Source organism: Antedon mediterranea, chromosome 4, assembly GCF_964355755.1.
Source record: "Antedon mediterranea chromosome 4, ecAntMedi1.1, whole genome shotgun sequence".
NCBI lineage: Eukaryota > Metazoa > Echinodermata > Crinoidea > Comatulida > Antedonidae > Antedon > Antedon mediterranea.
In genome coordinates, this window is record NC_092673.1 from 32,996,383 (window position 1) to 33,008,358 (window position 11,976).

An 11,976-nucleotide genomic window follows, 5' to 3' on the forward strand; every position below is an offset into this window, starting at 1 on the left:
TCAAATAATGTTTGTTTTCACAATTTCATAAGCCACTACTCCGCGGCCTTTCAAAATTATTTCGCTTCCCAAATTTGGGCCACGGTCCATAGTTTGCGGAACGTCGGTATAAATGACATTTTGTAATGACTTATTAGACAATCTTCCAAAAACTCAAAATTCCTGTTATTATACACAAAGTGTAATATTCAAAATGTCATGGAAATCCTACATGCTGTACTGTGCAAAAATGTATACATGGTAATAATGGAGTCGGTACACGTTCATTAGCATTTGAGGAATAGTCGGAATTTACCAATCAATCTTAACAATTTTGTTGGTTATTTAAATATCGTAACATTTTTTCATATCTTCTTTTGCTTCTTCCATTGTAATATCCTTCCATCCGTCTGGAATATCAGCCTCCTTAGCGTTGTAGTATTCAGCAAGTTCAGTATTGTATGTTGCCATAAACCATTTCCAAAACTTCTGTGACTCGCCTTCAAGTGGTTCAATTTTCCACGATGCGTAGTAGTCATTCACATTCCTATAATCTCTGTAATTGACCCATTCGTTGTTTGTGTTCTTGTTACAAAAGCGGCCATTAGCCAATAAAGAAGTTGTGCATACATCTGTGGTGAGTTTTCTTGACTCATTCCACCTATATGCGGCGACCCCTTTCGGTCTGTGACAATCTGAACGATGGTGATCATGTGGGCCATGAAGGTCGCATAGTGCTTCACAAAATGGACACGCCTCCTGGCAAGCTAGTAGATCAGCTGTAAAGAAATTACAACAGGATGTGCGTATTTCACTGAAAATGCTCGTATCATAAGCATTAATAATTGTATCTTTGATGACGTTTAGTTCCAATAACAGTTTATCGCTAAGGATTTTCAAATCCAAATCTCTGTCCTCATCAAAAAACATAATGTCTGTTTTGACGCATAACTCTTTATCAATGTGTCCAAGAAAGGTTGGCCACCATGATTTCATTGTAATAGAACCTTTCGCACTTAATGCACGGATAGCTTCTTTGAATCCATTTAATATGTCCTGAACTTTATTATGATATATATCTTGTATTGCAGAACTACTAGTGTTATCATCCTTCTGGAAACACATTTTCTCTATTTGTTCAGAAGTGAACATTTTGATGCTCAGTATTGGATTAGATAAGTACTTCTCAAATGAATGGAAATCGCCCGTTTCTGCTATTTCAACCAGCATCCATGCATGGACAGACATCTTACTTGAAAAACCTTTGTTGGCTTTCAGTTTATCAATTACTCCACGTTTGCATTTTTCTGGAAGAGCTGTTTTAATAGCACTTGCAATCCATCGAGATGTAGCCGACGCCACTTTATCAGTTACGTGCACATCATTACATTCTTCTTTAAACATTTGCCACAATCCTTCTTTTTGAGACTCCATGTATATTCTCGGATCATTTTCCCGCTTGTATTGTTTCTGCATATTTGTTAAGATGGGTATGAGTTTTACCTTGTAATTGCACACGGCTAGTCGAATCTTTCCTTTCACGGTAACGTGAACGTTCTCATCTAATTCTATCTTTCCCAAATCACTAAGCAAATCACTAAGAAGTTCACATCCCAGTTGTATAGTGTAACTTCTTCCATTCTGTTCAAGCTTTGTGATTTTTGTTTTAAATTTATTTACAATTATTTCTTTAGCACTATTAGCCTTATTTACATATGCTTTGTTGCTACTGAACACTGTTTTACCAATTGATTTAAAAGCTTGTTTTATTGGTGTTTGTTTAACCGGATGATTGATATCTAAAGACAAATCAGTTTTAAGTACGTCAGTATTAAACGTTTCAGACTGCAATATACTTTTAACTTCTGATTGATCGTTTCCTAAGAAACATTTGACGGTGACCAATTGAAATGACATGTGTACATCTACGTGTCTATCATCTCCTGGTATGTCTGAAACCCACGTTTTCCAGTTTGTAGCAAATTCTCGTTCGAGTTGCCAATTAGGTAGTTGTTGATTTCGATACTTGTCGGCAAGTTTGTTAGCTTTTTGATAAATATCTTTATTGTACATTTTAATGTCAGCATCAATGCTAGCTCTTTTGATAATTTTATTTCCAGAAGAAATAAATGAGTTCCTTATTTCAGCTTTTATTTCCTCACAAAGACCACTGACTTGAATGTCCATTTTACCTTCCCATTGACATGTTTTTGTTTCTTTTGTAAAATAAATTGCCATGCTTGATTTAAATCTGTGGATGTCTTCTTCTAATTCCTGTAAATAACTGTCCAAGATATACACAGCAAAATTTGAAATTCTAAGCAAGAAAAAAAAATCTTGTTTTAAGAAAAAATTCTTAAAATAAGTATTTTTTTTCTTGTCAAGATTTAAAATTACTTAAAACAAGAAATAATTTTCTAGAAAAGACACATTTTCTTAAATTAAGTTTTGCAATATTCTGGAAAATGCTTATTACAAGAAATATTTTACTTAAAATAAGAAGTCAATATCATTCTCTTCTTATTAAGAATAGTTTTGCTTAAAACACGATTTGAAAATACTTAATTTGAAAAGTATTTTACTTAAAATAAGAAATCTATATTTTATTTATCCCTATCAAGAATAATTTTTCTTAAATCAAGATTGATGAATTATAAAAATTACTTAAAACAATCATTATTTTTCTAGGTAAGACAAAGTTTCTTAAATTAGGTTTCGCAATAGTCTTGAAAATACTTGTTTTGAGAAATATTTTACTTAAAATAAGAAGTCAATTTCACACTACCCTTATCAAGATTATTTTTACTTGAATCAAGATTCGCAATATTCTTGAAAATGCTTATTACAAGAAATATTTTACTTAAAATAAGAAGTCAATATCATTCTCTTTTTATTAAGAATAGTTTTGCTTAAAACAAGATTTGAAAATACTTAATTTGAAAAGTATTTTACTTAAAATAAGAAATCAATATTATATTTATCCCTATCAAGAATAATTTTTCTTAAATCAAGATTGATGAATTCTAAAAATTACTTAAAACAATAAATATTTTTCTAGGTAAGACAAAGTTTCTTAAATTAGGTTTCGCAATATTCTTAAAAATACTTATTTTGAGAAATGTTTTACTTAAAATAAGAAGTCAATATCATACTATCTTATCAAGACTATTTTTGCTTAAATTGAGATTCGCAATATTTTTAAAAATACTTATTTTGAGAAATGTTTTACTTAAAATAAGAAGTCAATATCATACTATCTTATCAAGACTATTTTTACTTGAATCAAGATTCGCAATATTCTTAAAAATACTTATTTCGAGAAATGTTTTACTTAAAATAAGAAGTCAATATCATACTATCTTATCAAGACTATTTTTGCTTAAATTGAGATTCGCAATATTTTAAAAAATACTTATTTTGAAAAATGTTTTACTTAAAATAAGACGTCAATATCATACTATCCTATCAAGACTATTTTTGCTTGAATTCAGATTCGCAATATTCTGATTTTGAGAAATGTTTTACTTAAAATAAGAAGTCAATATCATACTATCTTATCAAGACTATTTTTACTTGAATCAAGATTCGCAATATTCTTTAAAATACTTATTTTGAGAAATGTTTTACTTAAAATAAGAAGTCAATATCATACTATCTTATCAAGACTATTTTTGCTTAAATTGAGATTCGCAATATTTTTAAAAATACTTATTTTGAGAAATGGTTTACTTAAGATAAGAAGTCAATATCATACTATATCCTATCAAGACTATTTTTGCTTGAATTGAAGTCAATTCTATTTTAATATTCTTAAAAATACTTATTTTGAGAAATGTTTTACTTAAAATAGATTGTCAATATCCTTATATTCACACAACGGTAGAGCAGTTAGCACTTCAGTTTCAACTGATGAAAGAATCTGGGTAATCAAACTGTTTGTGCTTTGAATAATCGATTGCACTGCAACCTAAAGAAAATAATATTGATTTAATATTTTTTATATTCAAGTTTTAATATGTTTAAAAACTAAGTTGTGCTTTAGTTGGGGAGCTATATGCAGCCTAACAAAAAAAATGTTATTTGTAACAATGAAATTGGTCACAAAAAAATGCAACATAAACTTAGAGTGTATAATGCCTAGGCCTAGTACCCAAGTCCTATAGTTACTATAGCTAATAGTCCTGTATAATAACAGTACCAGCAAGGCCTAGGAAATAGACGTATTTCTCTAATAAAAAATAGTTTAAAATGCATAATTGTTGTAATTTTAAAGCAAAATGGCTTACCTGTGGAATCTTGTTTCTCTCCTTTAATTTTAGTAGAAAGAAATCAGCATTTTTTATACTATTATCTGCTTGTTCATCCTCTAGTTAGTAGGCCTTCTTGCTGAGCATCAACACGATAATTAATATTAAACAATCATTAACAGTATAACAATACTAGAATTATCACTACTAACTACTATCGTCAGTTGATAAATCATCTCCGTTATAATAGTTTTTTTCTTCATTAACTTCGTCAGTCTCCTAGTCTAGGCCTAGTTCTACTTCATCCTCAATTGGCATCCTCGTTTTCTCCAGGCATACTTATATACTGATGTTTCCATCGTCAACTGCAGGAGGTTGCCGATTGTTATACTCGTCCTTAAAATGGCGTCTTATGACATGCTTGTAAAACGAATTGTAAATTCCAAAGCTTGCCGGGCAGCGAACCACCAATTCCACATGTTACTCGAAAATTCGGAGTATTTCCATGAATTGAATTATAATGCCTTAGCAAATAGGGTAGCAAATACTGTACCTACTTCAGTTTACTGGCACCAACTTATCGCTTTTTTTCGGACTGCAACAAACATGTGTCATTATTATTGTCTGTCGTATTACTGTTGGTCCAGACGTTTTATAGATTTGCTTTAACCACCATGGAGGTTTATACCTCCATGCTTTAACGTTGAGCAGTATAATGACCTTATACATTCTGGGTAAAAGGCCAGCGATAAATTTTTGGTTATAGTTGAAAAACAACACTGTGTGTGGTCGATGACCTAGCTCCCGGCGGGATCATGGCCAACGGTTTTTTAAAGTAATCATTCAAAATCTAGAGTTTGTAAGTAAAAGACACCTTTCATCGCAATTTATATATTAAATGCTTCAATAGGCCTAGTAAGATTAGTCTAATATAATGTCGAAGGAAGACGCTTTGTTGAAGATCCGAGAAATAGATGAAGAAGTGGCCAACATTTTAACAGGTTCGTAGGCCTAATAATTATATTTTAATCTGCCAGCAGTCTAGGCCTAGCCTCCCTAGGCTCCTTCCTAGTTAGTAATACTGTAGGCCTGGAACTAGTAGGTCTAGGCTAGCCTACTATGCCTGTACTGACGGACAGGTGTATAGGTTTAGCTTAGCATTTTAGTTCAGACATTGACAGAAGGGACAAATATTGTCGGACCTATTTCAGCTAGGTATAAGGAAGGCCTAATAATACTTAATAGATAATACAATTATAATGTAACAGTTATTTTGTAATGTAGCCATGAAATATCTACGAAGGATTATACTGTATTATTTATATACACATATTCCAATGAGAAATATAATGACATTTAAAAACACTTGAAGTGTTTTTAAATGTCATTATATTTCTCATTTCTCTTTATATTTAATTAATTGTACACACTAAGTAATTCCCGAAGTGATCACATCAATATTGAAACTTTATGTTTTTAACTCTAAATTTAAAAAAAACATACTAAAAAAACAAACAAAAAACATACGTACTGCATAACTAAAATTGTTATATTAAATTTCTTTTTAAAAAACTGTGTTATTTACAATATCTTAAATTATTTGTTAGGTAATTGAAGAAGTTCGAAGGATACTAATTATTACTAGGCAAAGAGGAATGAAATACAAAAGAAAGCTTTTTAAAAAAGTGCTTAGCAAATTTTTCCAAAGAAGAGAATAATATAGTTTATTTTGGTATTTTAAAGAGAAACACCAGTCCTCCATCTGGTAAGTACAGTGTATGTTTTTGTACTTTTATCTATTCATAAATAGTTTTATAATGGACCAATGGTAGTGAGGAAAATACGTGTACATATTGTGTACGTATTTTTAACAGCTTGGTTCGACTCAAGCTAGTGTCATGCACTCCTCCCTTTGACAACTAAAATTAAATAAATGACTTATGAATATTAATTTTTGACATATTAATGCTCTCCTGGCCAGCCCACCCTTTCCCCTTCCTTTTACATTGACCACCTACAAAACTGTAGGCTACATTATTAAAAATTTGAGCTACAGTATATCAAGTTTATGTCCATACATTATTCCACTCATTTAAATAAATTTATATAATATAATGTTTTCAATTTGTTATTTTTGGTTAGGTTCAAAGATAACCCATATGTTGTCAAATCTGTCAAACATATTTGTTGGGAAAAACTCATCAAAAAAAGTCTGCCGACCTTGAAGGTATTTAGTGTTTTTAAAAATTTAAAATACAAGTAACATTATGTACATTAAAAAAAAATATCTTAAAGTGTTTTTTTAAAATCAAATTTATCTTAGCTTAAAATTCGAGGTATATACTATGTTTACAATAATTTATTAAAATCAAACAATTAAACAAAATTTACATTTAATTGTATGATTGTTATTATAAACATTGATACAGAATAAAAACATCAATCAGGATTGAGCACCGTTTTGCGTATTGTCTTCCTAAATAGTAATATTAAAAATAAATTTAGACCCTAATAATTTAACTAAAAATAATAGATACAGCCAGGCCTGTCTTTGGGATCGGTATAAACAGGGCAAAGTTTGTGATTAAAAAGTTCAAATGCATATTCCACCCACCCTTATGTCTTATAATGTAAAATTATTCTTACCACCGTTCTAATATTGCGTCATGTTTTTGTGTTTACCGCCCCAGATATAGGATTCTAAAACCACACCGTACCCAATTAGTTGATGATGTTACACATATTTTAAATACAGTAATAACTAAAACTATATTAATCTCTTTTCATTTTTAGGAACATGAATAAAGATCCAGAATCCTGGTCTTCACGCCGATCAGGTAATATGCCGGTATTGCTTTTGGACACAGAAATGGCCTACATTAAAGTTTAGCAAACAATTCTAACTACAAAGAAAGCAAAATTAGATGAGGCTCTAGTTACTCTCCTCTCCACTTTTTACCTTCTGGATTTCGATTATCCAAAATGAAAAGAAGTAGGCCTCACTATCCTTTAACAGTTAGTGATTTGTGATGAAAACACACCTGTACACTTGACAAAGGCTGTTGAATCATCATTAGTATACATTAATAAATTTAAAGACACCTAATAGTTTAAAGCCCAGGTGCGGGAGAAGAATTTTACGAAATTTGTATTTTACCATTTTAATGTTTTTAAGTTTTCTTTTGATGGCATTTAATATTAATAAAAACAAGTTTGTTTTAAAGAAGTTGTATATATTATTGTATCTAATGTCATGTAAATTGTAGTTCTTAATGAAAATAACAGTATTGTTAATATTATGTTTTATAACATTCTTGAATTTATTTGTTTAAGTAAAATATTACTTAAAATGAGTATTCATTTATCGTTCTTAAAATAAATTTTTAATGATTTATATTTTATAGAATTCTTGTTTCAAGCAATTTTTTTCCCAATATAAGTAAGAATTTACGAATTTTAATTTGATAGAATTCTTGTTTCAAGCAATACTTTTCTTAAAATAAGTAAACATTTACTGGTTTTTATTTGATAGACTTCTTGTTTACTTATTTTAAAAAAAGTTTTGCTTGAAACAAGAATTCTACAAAAAAAAATCGGAATATTCTTACTTATTTTAAGAAATATATTGCTTGAAACAAGAAAACTAAAAATATAAATCGGAATATTCTTACTTATTTTAAGAAAAATATTGCTTGAAACAAGAATTCTACAAATAAAAATCGGAATATTCTTACTTATTTTAAGAAATATATTGCTTGAAACAAGAATTCAAAAAATACAAATCAAAATATTCTTACTTATTTTAAGAAAAATATTGCTTGAAACAAGAATTCAAAAAATACAAATCGGAATATTCTTACTTATTTTAAGAAAAATATTGCTTGAAACAAGATTTCAAAAAATACAAATCGGAATATTCTTACTTATTTTAAGAAATATATTGCTTGAAACAAGAATATTAAAATTAAAAATCGAAATATTCTTACTTATTTTAAGAAAAATATTGCTTAAAACAAGAATTCTAAAAAATACAAATCGGAATATTCTTACTTATTTTAAGAAAAATATTGCTTGAAACAAGAATTCTACAAATAAAAATCGGAATATTCTTACTTATTTTAAGAAATATTTTGCTTGAAACAAGAATTCAAAAAATACAAATCGGAATATTCTTACTTATTTTAAGAAAAATATTGCTTGAAACAAGAATTCAAAAAATACAAATCGGAATATTCTTACTTATTTTAAGAAAAATATTGCTTGAAACAAGAATTCAAAAAATACAAATCGGAATATTCTTACTTATTTTAAGAAATATATTGCTTGAAACAAGAATATTAAAATTAAAAATCGGAATATTCTTACTTATTTTAAGAAAAATATTGCTTAAAACAAGAATTCTAAAAAATACAAATCGGAATATTCTTACTTATTTTAAGAAAAATATTGCTTGAAACAAGAATTCTACAAATAAAAATCGGAATATTCTTACTTATTTTAAGAAATATTTTGCTTGAAACAAGAATTCAAAAAATACAAATCGGAATATTCTTACTTATTTTAAGAAATATATTGCTTGAAACAAGAATTCTATAAAATACAAATCGGAATATTCTTACTTATTTTAAGAAATATATTGCTTGAAACAAGAATTCAAAAAAATACAAATCGGAATATTCTTACTTATTTTAAGAAAAATATTGCTTGAAACAAGAATTCTATTTTAAAAAATCGATAAATTGTTACTTATTTTAAGGCAGATACTGCTTAAAACAAGACTTAAAAAAGCAATTAAATTCTTGGTAAGAATATTGTTCTTAAAGTATTATTTCTTGGTAAGAATAATTTTCTTGATAAGAATTTGTGTGATTCTTGTTAAGAATTTTACGATTCTTGGTAAGCCAAAAAGTATTGAAATACGGACAAGTCAAAATTTACTTGTTTCAAGAAATATTTTGCTTGAAACAAGTTTTTTTTTTCTTAAAACAAGAATCAGAATTTTGCTGTGTACTGTCCATCTTTCCTCATCTCTTCTGCTGTGAGTTTCTGACATTCAATTTGGAGTCCGTAGCTGTATTCCAGTGCGTTTCTTCTGAATGTACGGGCATGCTTCACATATTCTACATTCAAAGCGTTAAAAGCTTGAATCTCGATAGAATTTTTGAAACTGAATACAAAATGTTGACCTAATATTGCATTCCAAAGATCGCGTAGCAATTTTGGAAACTCAGCTATACGCTTAGGTTCGGAATATTCCATGAATTCAAAGATTTGTTTCTTTACTTGAAGAATGCATTGGCTGTAACCAGGATTAGGGGGCGCCATTGGTAGATCTCCTTGCCAAAGGCTGGAAATGTACATAATGTGTTTGTTTTCTTGAAAGTTAATGACATCAGAAAACGATCGATATTTTTCACTGCAATTCTCTTCGGCCGCAGCAATTTTTGTCATTTCATCCAATGTTTCTCGCATACGTCTTTTTTGTTTCGTATTCAAATCAGATGCTCTGACATCAGTGACATTTTGATGTACAAATAAGCAGCTGGGTTTAATATTAACATTATTGATTTTCATAAAAGCGTGGACAGCAATTTGAAGTGTGTCTTGCATGTCTGTTGGGTTTTCTCCCATAATATTTATTATGGTAAGATCACCTAATCCAATCACTAGCGTGGCAAGTTCATTATCACGACTGGTGTCCTGTTGAATGCTGGTGAATTCAGGAGACCGCAAACCCTCAGTGTCAACCACAAGCATGTAGTCACATTGTGTCTCTTCTCTTAAACCTTTATCTAACGATACCAGTTGGGCGAATATACCTTTAGTACATCTTCCAGCACTAACAGAGAATTGTAAACCAAACATAGCATTTAACATGGTTGATTTTCCGCTACTTTGAATGCCCAGTACAGATAACACAAACACTTTTTTATTACCAACTTGGTATTTAAGAGAATTGAACACGGCTTCAATCCAAGTGAGAGGCACGTGGGTTGCATCACCATCCATCAGCTCAATAGGGTATCCATGTATTAACATTTCAGCAGTAACTTCTGCTAAGTAATCACTGTCAGATATTGGTAATTTCAATGCTGATAACATTTCGTAATTCTGTCCAATTTCTCTAGTGAAATGTTCCAATCCTACAGATTCATGAGATAGTTGCTGTTCAAGTTCATCAAGTTTATATTTCATTGTTTCCAATGTTGGTTTAGATGTTTCTGGTTTGTCTTTGTTGTGGTCACATAATTCATTCCACTTTGCTATGTACTCTTCACGTATCGGCTGTAGCTTTTGAATGCTATATCTATCGGCCATTATCTTTACTAATCCAAAGAAATATTTTCTTTCAATAGTCTTGTAGCTGAATGACTGTTTAAACAACATATACGTGCTTTGGCTGCGTTCCTTGCGTTCCCTGTGTAAATTTAATTGCAAACTACGTAAGTCGTTTATCTCTTTCTTTACCTTTTCAACATACACCTCGATTTGCATATTTCCTTTTCCTAGTAGCCGACGCTGTTCTTTTTTCTTGTCTCCAATTTTCACTGTTATCATCTGCAAGGGCAGTTCCTTATGTTTCCCCTCTTTTTCGACGAGCTTAAGTAACATACCAACTGTCTTTTTTGCTTCTGAACAATCAAATTCGTCAACGTGGAAATTTATTTTGTCTGCTACTTCAATGCACTCCTCGATACTCCTATCATGTAGGCCTACAATTTCCCGGTTACTTCCCTTGAAATTACATTTAAGCAGTTTCCAAATTTCTGCACTTATTTTCAGCTCGTTTTTGTTGAATGACTTAATACATTGTACCTCTTTGTTCACATCTCGAAAATTTTCTTGAATTTCACGTAAGACTTTTTTTAAAACTTCTCCAGCAGAGCCGTCCAAGATAAAAATGACGTGACCCATTTGTCTGTACAATGATTTAAGTAACGTAGCGTCATGGTCATTAAAGTTAGCACATGAAACAAATGCAATAGTGACCAGTGATATCTCTGATAAAAATTGTGTCTGAAGTTGGAAATCCGATGCATTTCCTCGTAGGTTTATGAAAGCTATTGCTTCTGAAACAGTACCATTCTGCGTTGGAATGTACCACGCTATTTCTAATAACCCATTTGATAATTTTCGTTCTAAATTACCACCTTTGCATCCATAATTAAAGAAAGTATCATGTTTCTGCTCATTAATGACACAGTTGACAATTTTTGATTTGGATATTTTAGGTCTTCCTAATCGCAAAGCAGAAACAATCGGTAACTTTTCTACCACCATTGACCGTTCACAAGACGAACCTGATATTGTTTTCCAATTTTTTGTTATTGTGCTCATTCCCCAGACAATCAGTTTCCATTGTTTATCCTGTACGTTCGTCACTGGGACCAGTAATGGTATAGCTAACTGACATAGCGACAATTTTTCAATCAAAATTTGTGTTAAAAAATTGTCACAACACAACAAAATGGCCACCAGTGCGTCTAATGGACTCACGTGACCGTTTTGTTTACCTTGATTTGGGCTTTCGTCTTGTAGAACAGAAAGAAGTGAACAAGATTGAATTTCTTCTAAATCAAATGATCTTCCTTCATAGTTACATATTATAAGATTTTGTAAGATATACCAAGGTATTTTGCTTGGGTCGTCATTGAGTTCATCTGGTGAAATCACATGTTTGGAGACTACCTCTTTACGAGTTAGTTTTCTGGGATAATATTTCTGTAGTCCTAGATGTTCAACCATCTGC

At 30.4% G+C, this 11,976-nt stretch overlaps 2 protein-coding genes and 1 long non-coding RNA gene across 3 annotated transcripts; 1 reads left to right on the forward strand and 2 right to left on the reverse strand.

Annotated features, from left to right (window-relative positions):
* Nucleotides 1-324: 324 nt before the first annotated feature.
* On the reverse strand, nucleotides 325-2,217 carry LOC140047823 (interferon-induced very large GTPase 1-like). Its single transcript, XM_072092855.1, has one exon. The coding sequence runs from the start codon at nucleotides 2,215-2,217 to the stop codon at nucleotides 325-327; it is 1,893 nt and encodes a 630-aa protein (XP_071948956.1).
* A 2,794-nt stretch (nucleotides 2,218-5,011) lies between these two features.
* Nucleotides 5,012-7,436, forward strand: LOC140047346 (uncharacterized). The gene is made up of 4 exons (XR_011844932.1): nucleotides 5,012-5,227; nucleotides 5,834-5,991; nucleotides 6,369-6,453; nucleotides 7,020-7,436. It is a non-coding gene; the product is annotated as an uncharacterized lncRNA (long non-coding RNA).
* A 1,782-nt stretch (nucleotides 7,437-9,218) lies between these two features.
* On the reverse strand, nucleotides 9,219-11,972 carry LOC140047824 (interferon-induced very large GTPase 1-like). Its single transcript, XM_072092856.1, has one exon. The coding sequence runs from the start codon at nucleotides 11,970-11,972 to the stop codon at nucleotides 9,219-9,221; it is 2,754 nt and encodes a 917-aa protein (XP_071948957.1).
* Nucleotides 11,973-11,976: the final 4 nt, after the last annotated feature.

Excerpts from the sequence above, each read along its gene's own strand:
- LOC140047823 (XM_072092855.1), bottom strand. The coding sequence starts at position 2,217 with ATGGCAATTTATTTTACAAAAGAAACAAAAACATGTCAATGGGAAGGT.
- LOC140047824 (XM_072092856.1), bottom strand. The coding sequence starts at position 11,972 with ATGGTTGAACATCTAGGACTACAGAAATATTATCCCAGAAAACTAACT.